At 43.4% G+C, this 19,354-nt stretch overlaps 1 protein-coding gene across 1 annotated transcript in view; it reads right to left on the bottom strand.

Annotated features, from left to right (window-relative positions):
• KATNAL2 (katanin catalytic subunit A1 like 2) overlaps positions 1-19,354 on the bottom strand; it is a gene marked incomplete at its 5' end in the record, with an annotated part of 133,824 nt that overhangs the window by 41,368 nt on the left and 73,102 nt on the right. Inside the window, 2 exons of the mRNA XM_079783960.1 lie at positions 768-934; positions 4,836-4,906. Of these exons, the coding sequence (XP_079640086.1) occupies positions 768-934; positions 4,836-4,906 (238 nt within the window). The remainder of the gene's footprint in view (positions 1-767; positions 935-4,835; positions 4,907-19,354) is intronic.

The raw sequence follows: 19,354 nt of genomic DNA, 5'->3' as shown, positions 1-19,354 counted from the left end.
CTCTTGGTTTCCTGGTCCCCACATGAAATGTTAAAGTCTGTGGCTTAACAAGTGCCTTGTAAACAGGACAATGATCTCCCTTGGTTTATAATTACTTCCCCCACTTACATACTTCTAAGTCAATGTTACTACAAAACCTAGGGCCCTCACTTTAGATCTTTCCTCCAGCCAGCCTCCTTGACTGCTAACCTATACTGGGTCTTTGCAAAATATTGATCATTATCTGGATTGATGGCTTTCAAAAGCATTTCATTATCTATACATGAGCTATTAGCTTCACCAATACTCATTTTCATGTTATTTTCAAGATAGATAATAGGTCTTCCTAGCAAGAAAAGAATCTTCTGTCATTTATCCTCTTCTAACAGCTCTTTCCATCTCTACAGAAATGAAAGTAATGTTGGGCTTCTAAAAAAAACCTCTAAAGTATATGATTGTCTAATCACTGTGCTGTACACCTGAAACCAATACAAATAATATTGAATGTAAACTAGAATTGGAAAAAAAAAGGACCTGTGATACTCTGAGGTTTTGCCTTCATTGTTCTAAAACACATGCTCCTCAAACAAATGCCAACATAACGAAAGGAATGTCCACGTCCAAGGATCATATTTAAATTGCACTGAATCTAAGGGAAGCTACGGGATCTGTCTGGTCTAGTCCTTCAGTACAGCATGAGGGGCTCCATCTATCTGGGAATAAAAGGAGGAGGAAATGCTAATCTTAAAGATGAGATAAAGTTTTATTTCTAGAAAATAGCCATGTACCTGTGTCTGGTGCCTTTTTAATAATTTTGGGGTATTTCTGAAATTTTATAAAATAATAGCTCTCATAGTCCATCAAAATAGTTTCAAGGTCAACATTGTCGCAAACTTCAAAGCGTCGTAACCCCAGTTGAGTTTCTTGCTCCAAAGCATTCGCTGTATCAATATATCTGGCCATTGCACATAAGAAAAAAACAAAACAAAAAAAAATTAACCCTAAGTAGAAAGAACAAAAGCAAACAGGCATTAAAAGTCCAGAGCCATTATTGTTTAAAACGTTGTTGGAAGTGTTTAGTCAAATAAGTCAACTAAGAAAATACCTTGTGATTTACCTTTTTATTTGTAGCCAAAAGTGGGTATTTACATCTTTATTCATTTTAGGCAACATTTGACAATTGATAAAACCCAAATTCAGTTCCAATAGGCATGATTTGCCCATCATTGAGGCGATTTAAAAGACTATGTCATGAGCTCTGAAGAAAATTCCCACGATATGTTGAGCAACATCATTGAGGAAATTTAGTATAAGAAGATGTCATCCAGTTGGATGTATTATTTCTGGTAATTTTTTCATCAGTCACACATTCCCACTTCTAGTAAGTAGTATATTCACCATGGGTTCTTCACTGTCATTTTTAACCTATTCAGTTGAAAAGCTGTCTGACTTAAGTAGTCTTAGCAATAAAAACAAGTGCGTTGTCTCACAATCCTCTGAAAGTGGAAAGACTCTCCAGTCCATAATCTTAGTTAACTTGTTTCTAAAAGCAAGGACTCTCTCCTGACAAATGTGCACAGATTAGCATACAACTTCAGGGGTTTGTAAAAAACCCAAGACTAAGAATTCCTACTATAGGTTATAATTCCTTCTGTTTGACTTGAATCCAGAAGGTAGAAGGAGAAAACTTTTTTTTATCATTGTTATGCTCTCTTCCCTGGCCCAGATGCAGGCCAATTGGAAGACTGAATGAGGTCTGAACTTGATAGGGTTGGCAAGAGCCACTAGAGGTTCTTAACCAACAGTGACAGGACAGGACCTCAGGACAAGTGGTGAGCACCAATGAGCAAGACACAGCAGTAGAGACGGAGGATGGTAACAGGCACTGAGTCCGAGGGGATGCACGTGTGGTGCCACGAGGACCTGTACCATGACCTCCACTGTCTGATCTCACCAATTCTCCCTCACACTTTTGAACTCTGGTCTTTCTGTTTCCCTAATTGTTCAGTTATGCCATGCCCCTTCTTCCTCTGTGCCCTTGCCTAGAATGTCCTTGTCCATCACATCTGTCTATTGGCATTCTACATATCTTTCACTGTATGTCAGCTATAATTAAAAAATAAAAATGAAAAGAAAAAGACCAGCTCATATCCCTTCTCTACAAAGCTTTCTCTGATTGTTTATTTCAATCCACAATAATCTATCCTCTTTGCTGAATTCTTGGTATTTTGTTCAAGGCGAGTCTATTTTCCTGACACTGATATGTCCTTAAAATTACCTATATTAGCCCAATGGGTGTAGCTCAGTGGTTGAGCTTCAACCTATAAACCAGGAGGTCCTGGTTCAATTCTGGTCAGGGCACATGCCTGGGTTGTGGGCTCGGTCCCCAGTAAGTGTGTGTGTGTGTGTGGGGGGGGGGGGGTGTTGCAGGAGGCAGCTGATCAGTGATTCTCATCATTCATGTTTCTATCTCTCTCTCCCTTCCTCACTCTGAAATCAATTTTAAAAAAAACATTTTAAAAATACCTACATTATAATTCACGTTTCATCTTGATAATCCATAAGTCCCTTTTCCAGCAGGTCTCAGGGAATATTACTCTAAGTAAAATTTTTATTGATTCAAGATTCAAGGAGCCATCTCATGGCAAAAAGGAGAAATGCATGTTTTGTTAACAGTAAACTCCTTATGCCATAACAGGTGGGTGGCAAAATTTCCTCCCCCTGCCAGTTACAGGATAGGCATTGCACAGAAAAGAGCTGAGTGTAAGTCATTCAGGTCAATGCAATTTCTTTATTTTGAAGGAAGAAAAACAGGATTAAGAGCATTATCTCTGTGTACATGGCCAGCAGTGGGACCCTGGGAAACTCACTGGATAAAGGACTTAAATGTAAGATGGGAAACCATAAAAATCTTAGAGGAATTCACAGGCAGCAAAATCTCAGACATATGCCGAAGCAATATCTTCGCCAATACAGCTCCTAGGGCAATGGAAACTAAAGAGAAAATAAACAAATGGGACTGCATCAAAATGAAAAGCTTCTGCACAGCAAAAGAACCCATCAACAAAACAACAAGAAAGCCCACTGCATGGGAGAACATATTTGCCAATGTTATCACCGATAAGGGCTTAATCTCCAACATTTACAGGGAACTCATACAACTTAACAAAAGGAAGATAAATAACCCAATCAAAAAATGGGCAAAGGACCTAAATAGATACTTTGTGAAAGAGGACATAAGGAAGGCCAAGAGATATATGAAAACATGCTCAAAGTCACTAATCATCTGAGAGATGCAAATCAAAATGACAATGAGGTACCATCTCACACCTGTCAGAATGGCTATCATCAACAAATCAACAAATGACAAGTGCTGGCGAGGATGTGGAGAAAAAGGAACCCTCATGCACTGCTGGTGGGAATACAGACTGGTGCAGCCACTATGGAGAACAGTATGGAGTTTCCTCAAAAAACTAAAAATGGAACTCCCATTTGACCCAGTGATCCCACTTCTAGGAATATATCCCAAGAAACTAAAAACACTAATCAGAAAGGAACTATGCACCCCTGTGTTCATGGCAGCACAATTCACCATAGCTAAGATTTGGATACAGCCTAAGTGCCCATCAGCAGATGAGTGGATTAGAAAAACTGTGGTACATCTACACAATGGAATACTATGCTGCTATAAAAAGAAAGGAACTCCTACCATTTGCAACAGCATGGATGGACCTGGAGAGCATTATGCTAAGTGAAATAAATCAGTCAGAGAAAGGTAAATATCACATAATCTCACTTATAATGAACAACATAAACTGATGAACAAAAACAGATCCAGAGACAGAGAAGCATCAATCAGACCGTCAAACCTCAGAGGGAAGGTAGGGGAGGGTGGGGGCAAGGGGGAGAGATCAACCAAAGGACATATATGCATAACCAATGGATACAGACACCAGGGGGTGTGGGGGCATGAGCAGGGTAGCCGGGGGGGGGGGGGGAGGAGGGGGGCGCAAAGGAGGGATAAGGACACATATGTAATACCTTAATCAATAAAGAAAATAAAAAATAAAAAAAGGCCTACACTAACTTCAAACCTGTATGGGAAAAGGTGTGTATCACATGAGCTGGATAATAAAATTTAATTGTTAATAAAGTTTTCAAGTACATAATATGGTAAATGTGGCAATAAAAGTGTGTGTCTAGGTTGCTGAGGATGGGGCAGGGACAGGTAGAGCACAGGGGATTTTTAGGGCAGCAAAGCTATTCCATATGATACGATAGTGGTGGATACCTGACATGCATTTGTCAAAACTCATAGAACTGTACAACACCAGAGTGAGCCCTGATATAAACTACAGACTTTAGCTACTAATAATATACCCATATACAGTATTGGTTCATCAATTGTAACGAACGTACCACATGAATGCAAGATGTTAATAATAGGGGAGACTGGGAAGCATGGGGAGGTTGCCAGCATATAGGAACTCTCTGTACTTAAAAAAAAGTTAACTGTAATTTTTAATTGATTTCAGAGAGAGGAAAGGAGAGATGAGAAAGAGAGAGAGAGAGACCTCAATCAGTTGCTTCTTCCCTCAACCAGGGATCAAGCCAGAAACCTAGGTATGTACCCTGACCGGGAATCAAACCCCACACCTTCCAGTGCAAGGGATGATGCTGCAACCAACTGAGCCACACCAGCCAGGGCCCCCCTGTACTTTGTGCCCAATTTTTCTGTAAAATTAAACAGCTCTAAAAATAAAATCTGTGACTTGTTATTTAAAGGGTGTATCTGGAAAAGCGGAGGTCAGAAAAAGAGAGGACTCATCTCTGTAAATATTTGCAATGTAACATACCCTTCTTGTGTTAAATGATGCAAAATCAAAATAAGAAGATTTTTTCGTCGTGCTTCTGTCCTCATCTTGCACTGTGAACAAAAAGGAAAATTTAGGTCAGATGACAATGAGATGTAACACCCCTTTATAGCAAGAAACCCTTGAAGGTAAAGGTGCCGGTCAAAACCAAGAAGCATGACTTAAAGGCTGGAAGGCAATTTGGCATTTCTTGGGATATATAAACTGTTTTCTATTGTTATTTTCTTCTTGTTTTTCTTTAATCCTCACCCACGGATATTTTTTCATTGATTTTTAGAAAGAGTGGAAGAGAGAGGGAAAGACAAAGAGAAATATTGATTGGTTGCCTCCTGCATGAGCCCTGACCAGGGCCCGGACCAGGGAGGAGCCTGCAACCAAGGTATGTGCCCTTGACTGGAATCGACCAGGGACCCTCCTATCTGCAGGCCGACACTCTATCCACTGAGCCAAACCAGCTAGGGCCACTGTTATTTTCTTCTTACAGCTGACTTCTTAATTGTAAACTGAAGGTACTGTGATTTAAATTAGGATTGCGCTTTACTAGTTAAATTCTTACTGCCATGATAATTGGCATTTTATTGCTTATAACTTTGAAGAAACAAATATACACAGTCCTATTTGGACCAGGTTAAGGAAAGTGATAATAAAGATAAACTCATGAACCAGGAATCAGCTCTGACATCCCAGGTACTTACCTGCTCTTACAACTTAAATTCACTCAGAGTCCCACCCAGTCCCTGCACCAAGTGCAGATGAGTTCCAATCACCATTCAGGGGTGACTGCACAGCCAAGCACTTAGAATAGAATAGCAGAGCCATACAAGGGAATTTCCTACATAATAATATCTTTATTCAGACTATCTGAATCTTTACATTTATCCATAGTGTTAATGTGTTGCATTTAGTTATCTGGTATCTCAAATTTCCCTGAAATCTATAATAATAAAAGTGTAATATCCTAATTAGACTAGACGTCCTTCCGGACAATCTTCTGGATGAAGCCAGGGCTACAAGGGAAGTCTGAGTCCTGGGTGCCAGAGGGAAGCTGGTGCTGGCAGCCAGGGGAAGGAAGGCCTACTCTTTAAGTTTTACATATGTCTCCTTTTTCCCTGATTGACGCCCCCTCCCCAGCCATTCCCACCCTGGGCAAGCCCGTACCACCCCAGTGTCTGTATCTATTGGTTATGCTAATATGCATGCATGTAAGTCCTTTGGTTGCTCTCTAACCCCCCCATATCCCCTGTCATTTGTCTCTGGGTCTATTTTTGTTCATCAAATTATGTTGATCATTATATCCCACATATGAGTGATATCATGTGATATTTATCTTTCTCCAACAGGAGGGAGGTCCACTCTTGCACGAATTTCATGCATCGGGACTCTAGTGTATTTATAAAATGCTTCCAGTAATATTCCCCTTGCCCAGCCCAGAGGTAACAACCATCCTGACTTTTATGTTAATTACCAGAGGCCCGATGCACAAAATTTGTGCACTGGGGGAGAGGGGTCCCTCAGCCCAGCCTGTGCCCTCTCCCAGTCTGGGACCCCTTGATCCTTACCACCCGCCTGCTCACTGCTCCTTAGCACTGCTGCAGAGGCAGGAGAGGCTCCCGCCACCACTGCTGCACTCGCCAGGTGTGAGCCCAGCTTCTGCCTGAGCGCTACTCCCCCTGTGGGAGCGCACTGACCACCAGGGGGCAGCTTCTGCATTGAGCATCTGCCCCATGGTGGTCAGTGCACATCATAGTGACTGGTCATTCTGGTCATTTTGCCGTAATGGTCGCTTAAGCTTTTATTATATAGATTCTCTTTTTCTTTACATTTTTACCAAATATGTATGTATTTTTTTAAAAATACATATTGCCCCACTTGTGTGGCTCAGTGGTTGAGTGGCGACCTATGAACCAGGAGGTCATGTTTCATTTCCCAGTCAGGGCACAGCCTCAGTTGTAGGCTCAATCCCGTGTGGGGGATACAGGAGGCAGCCAATCAATGATTTTCTCATCATTGATGTTTCTATCTCTCTACCCCTCTCCCTTCCTCTCTGAAATCAATAAGAATATTTTTTAAAAATTAGTTTCACATTTTTGAACTTTATATGAATAGAATATGCATTCCATTCATGTGACTACTACATGTGACTACTTTTCATTCCACAGTATGTAATTTTCCCAACAAAAGTTCATATCAAAGTAAAGGCTTACATATGATCAAGCTATTCCATAAAACCTTCACTTAAATTATCTGCTTCCACTGATTTTTAGTCTGGGGGCATACAGGATTGTTATCTAATATGTCTCAAGGTAACCAACTCTTCCCTTTCCCAGAAAACAGAAGTATCTTTAAATGCCCACAGTACCTGGCATAGTACCAAGTGCTAAGTAGAATCTGATATTTCATTATAGGTTTACTAGATAATTTATTTATTTGTTTGTTTTCAAACTACAGGTCATGATATCAAGTTAATGGGTTATAAACAGCATAGTTTACAATGCAATAGAATTATCACATAATGCGTAACAGGTAGAAGGCTTACTATTGCTTCATGAAACTTTTGTTGTGTTTGCTCATATGCCTGTGTTCTGGATTTCAATCTCAAATGTCTTCATTAGTTGATCACAATAAAAAAGTTTGAAAGTCACTATAAAAAATGACATTAATATGTGCAACATTATCAGTTTTCATTCACTTTCTGAAGATGTTGACACAAGAACTCTTGGTGAAGGCCTTTCTAATTTACCAAAATGAGCATTGTAGTCAAAGTTTCTTCTTTTTTTTTTGTAATTTGATTTGCCTCTCCTATAGTGCCATCTAGTGTATTGGGAGGAGAAGCACTTCATGAAATTTACGTTGTTCCAAATTATTAGTTCAGTAATAAAGATGAAAATCATTACAAAATTCAGTCCAAATTAAGTTTGCAAAATAAAAATACAACATCATATTTAAAAATAAGGGATATGTTCTTAAATGTACAAATTCAGAAATTATGCTTGGGATTTTGATTCAGAATTTTAAAGGTCTGGAAGGAACCTGAAATCTAGAAAAGTAAAGAGATTTGCTCAAAAGCCTGCAAAGAGTTGAGAGCAGAACCCAAGTCTTCTAGTTCCTGGGCCAATGCTCTTCCCTCCCCTGCACTCACCCCTCCTCACCAGACTACTCCCACCCCTGCACATTCACTCCAGACCAGAGAGAAGCTGCTATTTAAATTGCCCCCCCCCCCCAAAAAAAATTGCATGCCAAATTTGCCAAAATCAAACAACTGTGGTTACCAGTCTAAAGTGAAGAGAAATAAAGTTTTCTTTGTTTAAAAAAGTCAGGCAGCATTGAATGGAAAGAACCACTGATTAGTTAGGCAGCAAAAATCAGTAATAATATGTACAAAGATAACTACAAAAAACTGTTTGTTAAATAATTCTACTCTAAATAATCCTACTCTAAAGTTGCTAGACAAGAATCAACAAAACTGTTTGCAATGTTTTCCTTTATTCCTAACCCTGTTTACTATGGGTAAATTTTTCTCTTTAAAGTTGGGTCAGTTACTAAGAAAGTCAAAAGTCTCAATGTAGCCCTAGCAAGTTTGGCTTAGTGGATAGAGTGTTGGCACGTGGACTGAAGAGTCCCAGGTTCGAGTCCCATCAAGGGAAAGTACCTCGGTTGCATGCTTGATCCCCAACCCCAATCAGGGTATGTAGGGGAGGTAAGCAAATCAATGTCTCTCTCACATCGCTGTTTCCCTCTCTCTGTCTCTTCCCCTTCCTTCCACTCTCTCTAAAACATCAATGGAAAAATATCCTCAGGTGAGGATTAACAAAACAAACAAAAAAATCTCAATGTAGGATTGATGGTTAACACATGAAATAAGGGGAGCTGAGCCTTTAAGTGGCCTTATTTCAAAGACTCCAAGAGGCCCACACCAAGACACATCATAATTAAAATGCCGAGGGTTAAAGACAACGAGAGAATCTTAAAAGCAGTAAGAGAAAAGCAGTTAGTCTCCTACAAGGGAGTGCCCATACGACTGTCAGCTGATTTCTTTTTTGTTTTGTTTTGTTTTGTTTTGTTGTCAGCTGATTTCTTGACAGAAACTTTGCAGGCCAGAAGAGAGTGCCAAGAAATATTCAAAGTCATAAACAGTAAGGACCTACAACCAAGATTACTCTACCTAGCAAAGCTCTCATTTAAAATTGATGCTCAGACAAAGAGCTTCACAAACAAAATGTTAAGAGTTCATCACCACCAAACCAGTATTACATGAAATCAAGGTATCTTTTTTTAAAAGGGTATTCTTTAAGAAATAAAATGGTAACAAATATATATCAACAATTAAACCTAAAAATCAAAATAAACAAATAAGAAATCTAATGAACAAAATTAACTGGTGAATAAAATAGAATCAGAAGCATGGAAGCATGGCACAGACTCAAAGAAAAGGCAGGAAGAGATTAACCAAAGATCTTACCTATGGATACAGACAGTAAGGTGGTGAAGACCTGGGGTGGGGTGGGAACCAGTTGGAGGGGGGCAATGGTGGGGGAAAAAGGGAGATAGCTGCAATACTCTCAATAATAAAGATTTAAAAGAAAAAAAAGGACCCCAAATTATCTGTCCATAAAAAATTATTTTTCAAACAAGAATTGTATAAAATACATACAGAATGTAAATAAGTTTGACCAAGGACAAATAATAGCGACATTAATTAATCCCATCAGCTCAGACACTCATTCACAGAACTAGAATTGTTTGAGCTCATTTTTTAATGAATGCAAGAGTCTTTCATTAAAACTTCACCAGTGTTTCTTAACTGACCTCACATAGTATCAAATGAATGGTGTCTCTTACAATTCCTCAAATCAAATATCCCACAATTTTAGTGACCATTTCAAAGCAATTATTCGCTAGAATTTTTTTTGTTGTTAATCCTTTCCTGAGGATATTTTTTCCCATTGCTTTTCGGAGATAGTGAGGAGAGAGAGAAAGAGAGAGAGAGAGAGAGAGAGAGAGAGAGAGAGAGAGAGAGAGAGAGAGAGAGAGAGAGAGAGAGAGAGGCATTGATGTGAGAGACAGATCGACTGGTTGCCTCCCAAACACACCCCAACCTTCTTATAGGAGATCATGTCTTTTAATTTCTGAATAGTTACAGTCCAATTGTGAATGAAGCTAATCCATCTCCTTTGTATGTAAAGGTCTTTGAGAACAAAAAAATTTTAACTGAAGAGCCATGAAAACCATTTTCAAAAGACACTGCACTGGACACTGACTAGTGCCTTCCTAATTGAGCAAATTGTGGGGTGCTGTGCCAGTATCAGGGTCAGTGATTGGTGAATGCTCAACAGCTGTAATTGCTTTGTTCTTGTACTTCAATCTCTCCTCATTTACTCAGGAAGCACGTGCTTCCTCCGAATCTAAACATGCACAGACGCACCCTAGCTGGTTTGGTTCAGTGGATAGAGTGTGGGTCTGTGGAATGAAGGGTCCCAGGTTCGATTCTGGTCAAGAGAACATGCCCAGGTTGTGGCCTCAATCCCCAGTAGGGGGCATGCAGGAGGTGGCCGATCTATGATTCCCTCTCTCTCTCTCTCTCTCTCTCTCTCTCTCTCTCCTCTTTCTCTCTGAAATCAATAAAAATATATTAAAAAATAAAAAATAAACATGCACAGATGCAAATGTTCTCTTATGACCAGGAGGCTGAGAAAAATAGCCAGGGAGTGTTTTGCTTGTGTTCTTCGGTACTGCACACACTGCACTGGCTTTGGCTCATAGCTCTGAATTTTGTGAAGATGTAGAGCCAGAAAACTCATTAGAGGAGCAGACAAAGATCTTGGGAGAAGTGTTCCTAAAAGGGGAGGGGAGAGGAAGGCTGGAGAGGGCAATAGGGGGTGTAGTGTTTCGTTTTGAAGAAATGAAAATGTTCTAAAATTAATGTGGTGATGGTTATACAACTCTGTAAATATACTAAAAGCCATTGAATTGTACACTTTGCTTGGTATGTGGATGATATCTCCATAAGGAGGGTTTCAAATGCAAATGGGAGAGGTAGAGAAAAGAAGGCTAGAATGAATGTAAATAATTTGAGTAATGCTTTTGCCCTGATATATAAAGTAAATATATCTAACAATAGAAATATTTTCATGCAATAGTTTTGATATTCAAAGTAGAAATGATTGGGAGAGCCGCTTGTCACCCATAACCTTTGAGGGCCTGCTCAGCACCCTGGAGGCAGGCCCTGGTCACATCTGAGATGTGACAATGGTGCTTCTTTCTTTACTCATTTTGATGAACTGGCTCTAACATGCATCAGTGTGACTATGGGATAGACTTACTAGACAGGAAAGAAAACACAAAATCACCTAGGTAGACATTTCCCTTTATGCTTTTTCTTTTTGGTTTTATCATAATTTGAAATGTACCTAACTGTTGAAGAAACCAGAAACAACCCTAAGTATTATAATATTTCTTCAGTTCATTGGGACAAAATAAGCTTCTTTCAGTAAGAATCATAAATATTTTTAAATGCAGAAAAAAATTAAAATGTTATCCAGATAATATCCAGCATTGTCAACGTGTAAAAGAGTATGACGTGCTTAGATATAATGGAAGCATAAACTAGTACAACCCTTTTATAAAGAGCAAATTGACAAAATCTATCAAAATGAAAAAAAAAACACACATACCTGTTGACCCAGCAATTCCCACTGCTAGCAAATTATACTATAGAATATCAATTATACTATATTACAGAAATACTTCAAGTTTGCACAGTGATTAATGTTCAAAGATGTCTAACACAGCATTATATTTTTAAAAATTAGAAATAGCCTAAATGTCCATTAGTGCTTAAATGAATCATGGTGTTTGAAAACATCATGTTTTCTCTCCACTCACTTCCAAATATTGTGTCACTCAGGAAAAGAAAGTTTGAATTATAAGTAATACTTGAGCCTGGCAGATGTGGCTCAGTGGTTGAGCATCGACCTATGAACCAGGAGGTCATGGTTCCATTCCCTGTAGGGGCACAAGCCCAGGTTGTGGGCGTGACCGGGTGAGGCAGCCAATCAATGAATCTTGATGTTTCTATCTCTCCCTCTCCCTTCTTCTCTGAAATCAGTAAAATATAAAAATTTAAATATTTAAGATGTGCTGTTACTTGACTTGTAGAATGTGGTCTTATAAATTATAGTTAAGTGTGAAGTTTGCCAGATCTATAACATCTTTCTACTCATGCCATTCCAACTAACATAGAAAATTATCTTTGGAATTCAAAGTAAGAAATGGGCCACCAAGAAACGGTCAATTTAAGCTATAAAGATGGTGTGCCCTTGAAATGGACACAATTAGATGCTCAATTAATTCCTGTCTACTGAAGAAAGAAAGCCCAGACATGAACATTTACCGAGGCATCTCATTTGTCTCTGCTTCAGTAATTTGTCTGTTTTCTTCTTTCTACATTTCCTTTGTGGGCTATTGTGCAACAAAAATGCCTCCATTATCAGATTCAAAATTGAATCCTATGATACTGTAGCCTGAGGAAAAGGAAGCATTGAATATCATTCCTAGTTTTAGACCCAGAAGATATTTAGGAAATGTTACTGTATACACACCACATTCAACATTACTGCTTTTAATTTCTTTTTTACGGGTGCAATGGAGATTAATTTGCATGAGCTCTTTTCAATTTCTGTAATAAGATCCAAATTTTGCATTAAGCTTTCCATCTCAAAAACAAACAGTTAAAAAGGACACATTTCTTCTTTCAAATGTTTTTATTATAGTTCTATTTTACAGTCCCTGCGTCTAATATTCACTTAAATGCTTGAATATATATACCCGTAGGTTCTAATTTGCTTTTTTTGTTTGTTTGTTTGTTTCCTGATTACCTCCTGTTTCTACCAGGAAACTTCCTAAGTTTCAAATGCTTCATAACTTGAAAAAGCACTAAACCTATCAACAGGAATGTCTCCAGATCCAGGAAGGCATTTATTGTCTTTAATAAAAAGTCAGGACTGGTCAAATACTCAGCAACAGTGTTTCATGAAAGAGGGCATTTGTTGTGGATCCTGAATATGAACTGGTTATAGAATTTGAAATTTCAGAAAAGAAGAAAATCGCCGAAACCGGTTTGGCTCAGTGGATAGAGCGTCGGCCTGCGGACTCAAGGGTCCCGGGTTCGATTCCGGTCAAGGGCATGTACCTTGGTTGCGGGCACATTCCCAGTAGGGGGTGTGCAAGAGGCAGCTGATCGATGTTTCTAACTCTCTATCCCTCTCTCTTCCTCTCTGTAAAAAATCAATAAAATATATTTAAAAAAAAAAAAAAGAAAAGAAAAGAAGAAAATCCACTAAAACACAGGGGACTTCCCATTCTATAACATCGTTATTAAACACTGAACTAGATTATGGAATTACGATATGTATGTTCTTTTCATAAAGCTCATGTTCTCACATGATACTTTCTAATTGCATCAGACCTGCAGGTTGCAGAGATCAGACAACCATCTCAGTAAGTCAACACCACAGCCTCCTGATGTCCTCAGTTTCACCTGAGAGGTGAACTAAAAGGATGAACGTAAACCCATCAAGTCTTTAGAACCAACTTTCAGCTAACCAGGCATGAGCAGCAAATGATATCTCAAGGAAATAATCAGACAAATCCAGAAAGGGAGAGGCTCTGCAGAAGAATTTTCAAAATTTCTAGCAAAAGTCAGTGTCACTAAAAATAAAATAAAAATAGAGACCAGAGAAATTGAGAGCTGTACTAATTCAAATAAACTTAAGGGATAGAAAAACAAGATAAAATGCATGATCCTGGATTGAATGCTGATTAGAGAACTAATTACTTAAAGAACCATATTTATGCCTTAGCCCATGTGACTCTATGGCTAAAGTGTAAGCCTGCTGACTGAAGGGTCCCAGGTTCCATTCTGGTCAAGGGCACTACTGTATCTTGGTTGCAGGCTCCTCCCCGACCCTGGTAGGGACACCTGCAGGAGGCCAATCGCAATTTCTCTCTGTCTTTCCCTCTCTTTCTCACTCTCTCTAACCATCAAGGGAGACCTACTCCATTTTATTCAGTGGATAGAGCGTTGGCCGGGGTCCCCATGGGTCCCGGGTTCATTTCCTGTCAAAGACAGATGCCAGGATCCTAGGCTGGGTCCCCAGTGCGGGGCCTATAGGAGGCAGCCAATCAATGATTCCCAAAATGGATGTTTATCTCTCTCTCCCTTTCCCTTCCACTCTAACATCAATGAAAATATATTATGAAAAATAAAAATACAGTAAAGATAAAAATAAATGAAAAAATATGCTTGGGTAAGGATTAAAAGTAATGGAATAACAATATTTCTGATTTGACTTCATTTAGATGAAAAACACGGTGTATGCATTGGTGTATATCTACACACATGGAAAAGATGTAGAAAGATGCATGGAGAAACACTAAGGTCAACCCCTGGTTAACACCTCCGTGATTCTGGGTTGTGGGAACGTAGCGTTGTTATTTTACTTACTGTGTTTGTTACAGACCCTTTCCTCAAAATTGAGTTATGACTCTGAGTAATCACGCACTGTTAAAACGGCCAATGGGGACTTCTGAGAATATTGAAAACAATGATAATGCTCAGGAATTCTCGGATTTCCTCGACCCTAAGACTTGGGGGATCATTAATACCAGAATGACAGGGGAAATACAGACTGCTAGGTGAATAACGGTAAGACAACGGGAAATCTGAGGGGAAAACTGAGAAGGCCTGCCTAGAGAATGGTTCAAGGGACCAAACAACTTCACGTAGAAACAAAACAAGGCGGAGCAACCACGGAGCCTCCCTGATTTGCCCAAAGTGTCAGAGCAGGTTCATTACTGGGCATCGAGCCATCATCTCATTAGTTCTTCCCTAGTCAAAGAGCTGGAGTCAGTGTGGAGACTGGGAAGGCGTTCTTGGGGGGCAGTCATCACACAGTGAATGAAACTGCGTCCTTCTAGGGTGAAGGGAAGTACCCACAAGTACGTGGGCGTGGCCCTAACCGGTTTGGCCTAGTGGATAGAGCTTAGGCCTGCAAACTCAGGTATCCGAGGTTCAATTCCCCTCCAGGGCATGGACCTTGGTTGCGGCCACACCCCCAGTGGGGGCGTGTGAGAGGGCAGCTCATTGATATTTCTCTCACATCAATGTTTCTCACTATCCTTCTCCCTTTCTCTCTGTAGAAAGTCAATAAACATAACTTTAAAAAAAAGAACACTGGAGTGTCTAGGGCTGATCTGAGTCAGGCCCGACTGCTGATGTTCAGGTGATCGGAGCACAAGGTCATTCAGCCATTCACTCCAGAGGAACCGATGGAGGCCTTGGGCACACCCTGCTCTGCGGGCGCCCCCACACACAGGGGACCATTCCTGCCCCCGCTAGGGCGAAGCTCTTTGAGTGCACACACATGCGTTTCTCCCTCTAAGCTCCCGCTCTTCACCCTCTTCAGAAGGGTAGGCTCACACTGGACCTCCACTTTTTCAACTCCTGCTTGCCCTCTTCCCGTTACGTGACCCGCGTATGCAAATTAATTTCGCCTCCCTCCGCCTCAGTTTCCCCCTCCAGAAGATTGGATTAATGGAACCCACCCCATGGCTGGGTTCCAACCACAAGGGAAGACCTCAAGGTGTCATTGGCACCTGCTTCAGCCCTGGGCGGGGCCAAACTCCGCCCCTGGTCCTGGGCACGCCTCGCCCCACCCTTCACGCCAGACCTCCCCTAAAGAGCTGCTGGGCCTTCGCGGGACCATTCTGCTGGAGACTGAGCAGCGACACGGTCGCAAGTGCGAGCGCGGACCTCTCAGCAGCCTTGCCCCGGACTGGGTTCGAGAAGCTGGTTCCCGGGGAAGGAAGCCCAGGGAGGAACGTGCTGGGAGGAGCGGCATTCCGGACACCCCCCACTCCCATCTCTTCAACTGGAGGAGCAGAGGGAGGGAAACCCCCGAGCATCCCGCGGTCCATCCCACAGCTCCGAGCGCCCAGGGAGGAAGCACAGAGCGCCCTGGTCGCTCCAGAGGCCCATCCAACGGCCCCACTGTCCTGAGTGGACCGAGGAGAGAAGGACCGGCCACCCAGAGCCTTCTGGCGGCGGAGCCCCGGCCCTTCCAGGGGCGGCAGGTGCTCCTTGGATGTCTGGGGCCCATCAGCGGGGCCCGGCCCGGGCCCACGGGGCACCTCAGAGGCCTGCAGAAGGCCGCCTGGCAGCCTCTCCGGACAGGCACCTGGGGGCACCCCAGGGCAGAGGGGCTGTGAGTCGGAGAGGGGAGCACCCGCCTTCCCACAAGGACAGCCCCCCGCTGGGGGCCAAGGGCCAGGAGGAGCCCTCTGCTGGGATCCCCCAGAGACCTCGCCCAGCCTTCGCCAGGGAGAACAGCCCAGCGCCTCTCTGCCCACAAGGACCCGGGGGAAGGCTGTCCTCCCGGGGCGTCCAGAAGGGGAAGGAAAGAGAGCGCCGCAGCTTCCAGAAGTCCGAGCCTCCATCGGAGGGGGCTGCACACAACCCCGAGAAGAAGCGAAAGCGCACACACTCGGGGGACAGCCAATCCCACCCACAGGGGCAGCGTCCACAAGGCTTAGACTCTGCACGAGAGGGGTCGGGGAGGCTGCTGCCCAAGGTGAGGGGGAAGGTGGGGAACAACCCCAAGACGCCAGAAGGGAAAGGCAAAGCTCCTCACTGGGCAAGGAAGCCAGCGGGCCCCCCACCTGAGCTGGAGGGGGCGGCCGCGGAGGAGCAGGAGTTAGACCCGCCCACCATGTCCTTCGAGGCCTACCTCACCTATGACCAGCCTCCCGCCAGCAAGAAGAGGAAGAGCGGGAAGACTGCAGCCACCGCGCTTCAAGCAAAGAGTCTTGGCAAAGAGGACTCCACAGGCGCCAAGGCAGAGGCAGGCAAGTCCCAGAAGCCGCCCCCACCTGGGGCAGCCGGGGCCCCGCGCCCAGTGGAGCCCCCGGACCCCACCGCGTGTCCCGCCTTGCCAGTCCTCGGGCCGTGCCAGCCCAGTGAGCCCCCACTGGCTGCCTTTCCATTGACGTCCTCCTTCCAAGCGAGGCCAAGGGCCCTGCCTTCACCTCGCCCAGAGGAAGGAGCTGGGCTGATGGGAATCAGGCTGAGCTCCAGGACGCAGGTGTTCTCTGGGCCCAAGAGGGCCAGGCGCAGCAGAATGCTCGCCTTGCTCCAGGACTGCGTCCAGAGCCTGCAAGACAGCGTCTACTTGCTCTCTCGAGCCAGAGGAGTGCCGTGTTCTCTTCTGGAACCGGTTCTGGAGCGGGATGCGCCTGAGCAGCTCCCTCGCCTGGAGGATCGCCATGGAGCACTAGCTGCACCAACAGATCCCTCGTGGAAGGAGCATTGTCAGCGCGCCTTGGGGATAGACACGCGGGAAGAACCCAAGTCCCTGCGGGAGCCCCGAGAGCAGGAGGTGGCAGAACAGGTCCTGCAGGTCAGCGCCAACCGGCCCAGGGACCCGCCCGCAAAGAGGACTTTTTCTGACACACCAGGAGCTGCAGCAGCTGTCCAGGAAAAAGTCCTGCCGGCCCCATCCCCCACAGCAGGCAGCCCTGAAGCTCCCTCAGTCCCCGCCAGCGGCCACAGCGCTCGCCCCATGCCTGGGAAGCAGGTGCTCAGCAGCCACAAGAAGCCTATGAAGAAGATGGCACCGCTGATGGCCAAGGCCATCAGAGATTACAAGAACAGGTACTCCCGACGATGAACCCAGGGCTTGCCCCGCACATGGCATTGGGAAGGAGGCCTGCCAGCACAGGGCGGGAGCGGTCCTTCCGCGGGAGACCAGCTTCTTTGGCTTTGAGGACACCGTGGGACGGGACTCCTGCAGTTTTCCAGTGTTGCACCTGTGCGCCTTCATGCCAGCGCAGTCGGGAGAGTGCGTCTGCCCAGGCATGCACATAGCACACACAGAGAAGGGTCTGGACCCATAGAGGACAAGGTTCCGCTTTAGTGTCTCTGCGTGGTGGCAATGTGGTGGACTTCTTTGATTTACTGTGTTTGTTACCTAGCAAATGCTTACAATGGATTTCTGAGTCTGTAACTAATCGTGCATCATGTGAACTGCATTGTATACTGTTAAGAATAATGCTCAGTCATCACTGTCAGGAATTCTTAGATCTGATCAAGTCCGAGATTCGGTGTATCTTTTAAACCCTCTGCAAGGAGGGAAACACAGACTGCTCAACTCAATAAATCATATTAAGCCAAATGACTCCTAGAGTTTCTAAGTGTTGTGCCTGGGAATCCGTGGAACACAGCCCCTGCCTCCCGCATGGACAGTATGAGTGCATATGCGTTTCTATACTGGCATCCGGAAGGCTCTGGAAGAAGACATGGATAGGTACGATGGTTCAAGAGTGGATGCACATACGTCAAATATACACAAATACAAGCTCTTTGATAAAGCAATTTCAATGATAGGATTTTTATCCTCCAGATATAACCGTGTGTGTGTGTGTGTGTGTGTGTGTGTGTGTGTGCGCGCGCATGCGTGTTAGTGTGTTGTGTGTGTGTGTTTATTACTGCACACACTTGATTGTGCCATTTGAAGCCACTTTTCCTCAAGGACATTTGCCTGCTTCTCTGGGGCTAAGATGCTGAGTAGTGTGCATCTGACAACCTCACCCTGGCCAGTGTGCTCAGTGTTTGCAGAATAAGCCCACACACCCAAGGGTCACAGGTTTGTTTCCCATCAAAGGCATGTACCTGGGTTACAGGTTCAAACCTGAGCCCAGTAGGGGCAGGACAAATGCGGGAGGCAGTTGCCAATCAATCTCTCTATATATATATCTATCTTTTTTTTGGAGCGCGAGCATTTCACCCACCCTCTCTCCCTTCCACTCTTTCTAAAAATCAATGGGGATAAAATATCTTCGGGGGAGGATTAACATAAAAAGAAATAAAGAAAAAACAAAGGGCAAGGAGGTACAGGTACAAATATTGGAGCCCAGGACCCAGCAAGGAAGGGAAGCCTGTAGGGGACCATAGGTAAAATCTGTGAAGATCTCAGTCCTAGGGATAAACACAGAACAGAAGCTGGCCTGCTCAGTTTCCCATCCTCTGTGTGGCCCAGAAAAAAAAAAAAATCTCTTTCTGAAGTTGGATTGAGATGCAGGCCCCTGCAGGCACAGGGCAGAGACACACCCAAATCCCCTCTACAGGAAGGTAGCAACGCCCTTCATATCCAATTAGGTCTAGAAACAAATGATCAACTACACTGCCCCGAACAGTCAAAAACAAGAACAACACAATGAGAAACATCAGTAATAATAACCATCAAACATCAGATATTGGAACTCTCAAACACAGACTTTAAAAGAACTATTTTAACCAAAACCATTCCAATAGCATGTATTTGGAACATGTTTAACAAAACTGACCTAAGGCTTTTTGGTGGTCTGCATTGTGTCCCCTTCCCCAACGTATACATGGAAGCCCTAACCCTGACTACTTGAGAATGGGACTGTATTTGGAGATAGGACTT

The sequence above is a fragment of the Cnephaeus nilssonii genome (assembly GCF_951640355.1).
Source record: "Cnephaeus nilssonii genome assembly, chromosome: 11".
Classification (NCBI taxonomy): domain Eukaryota; kingdom Metazoa; phylum Chordata; class Mammalia; order Chiroptera; family Vespertilionidae; genus Cnephaeus; species Cnephaeus nilssonii.
Note: the sequence above shows the minus strand (reverse complement) of the source record. Positions and strands in the feature narration are given on the sequence as shown.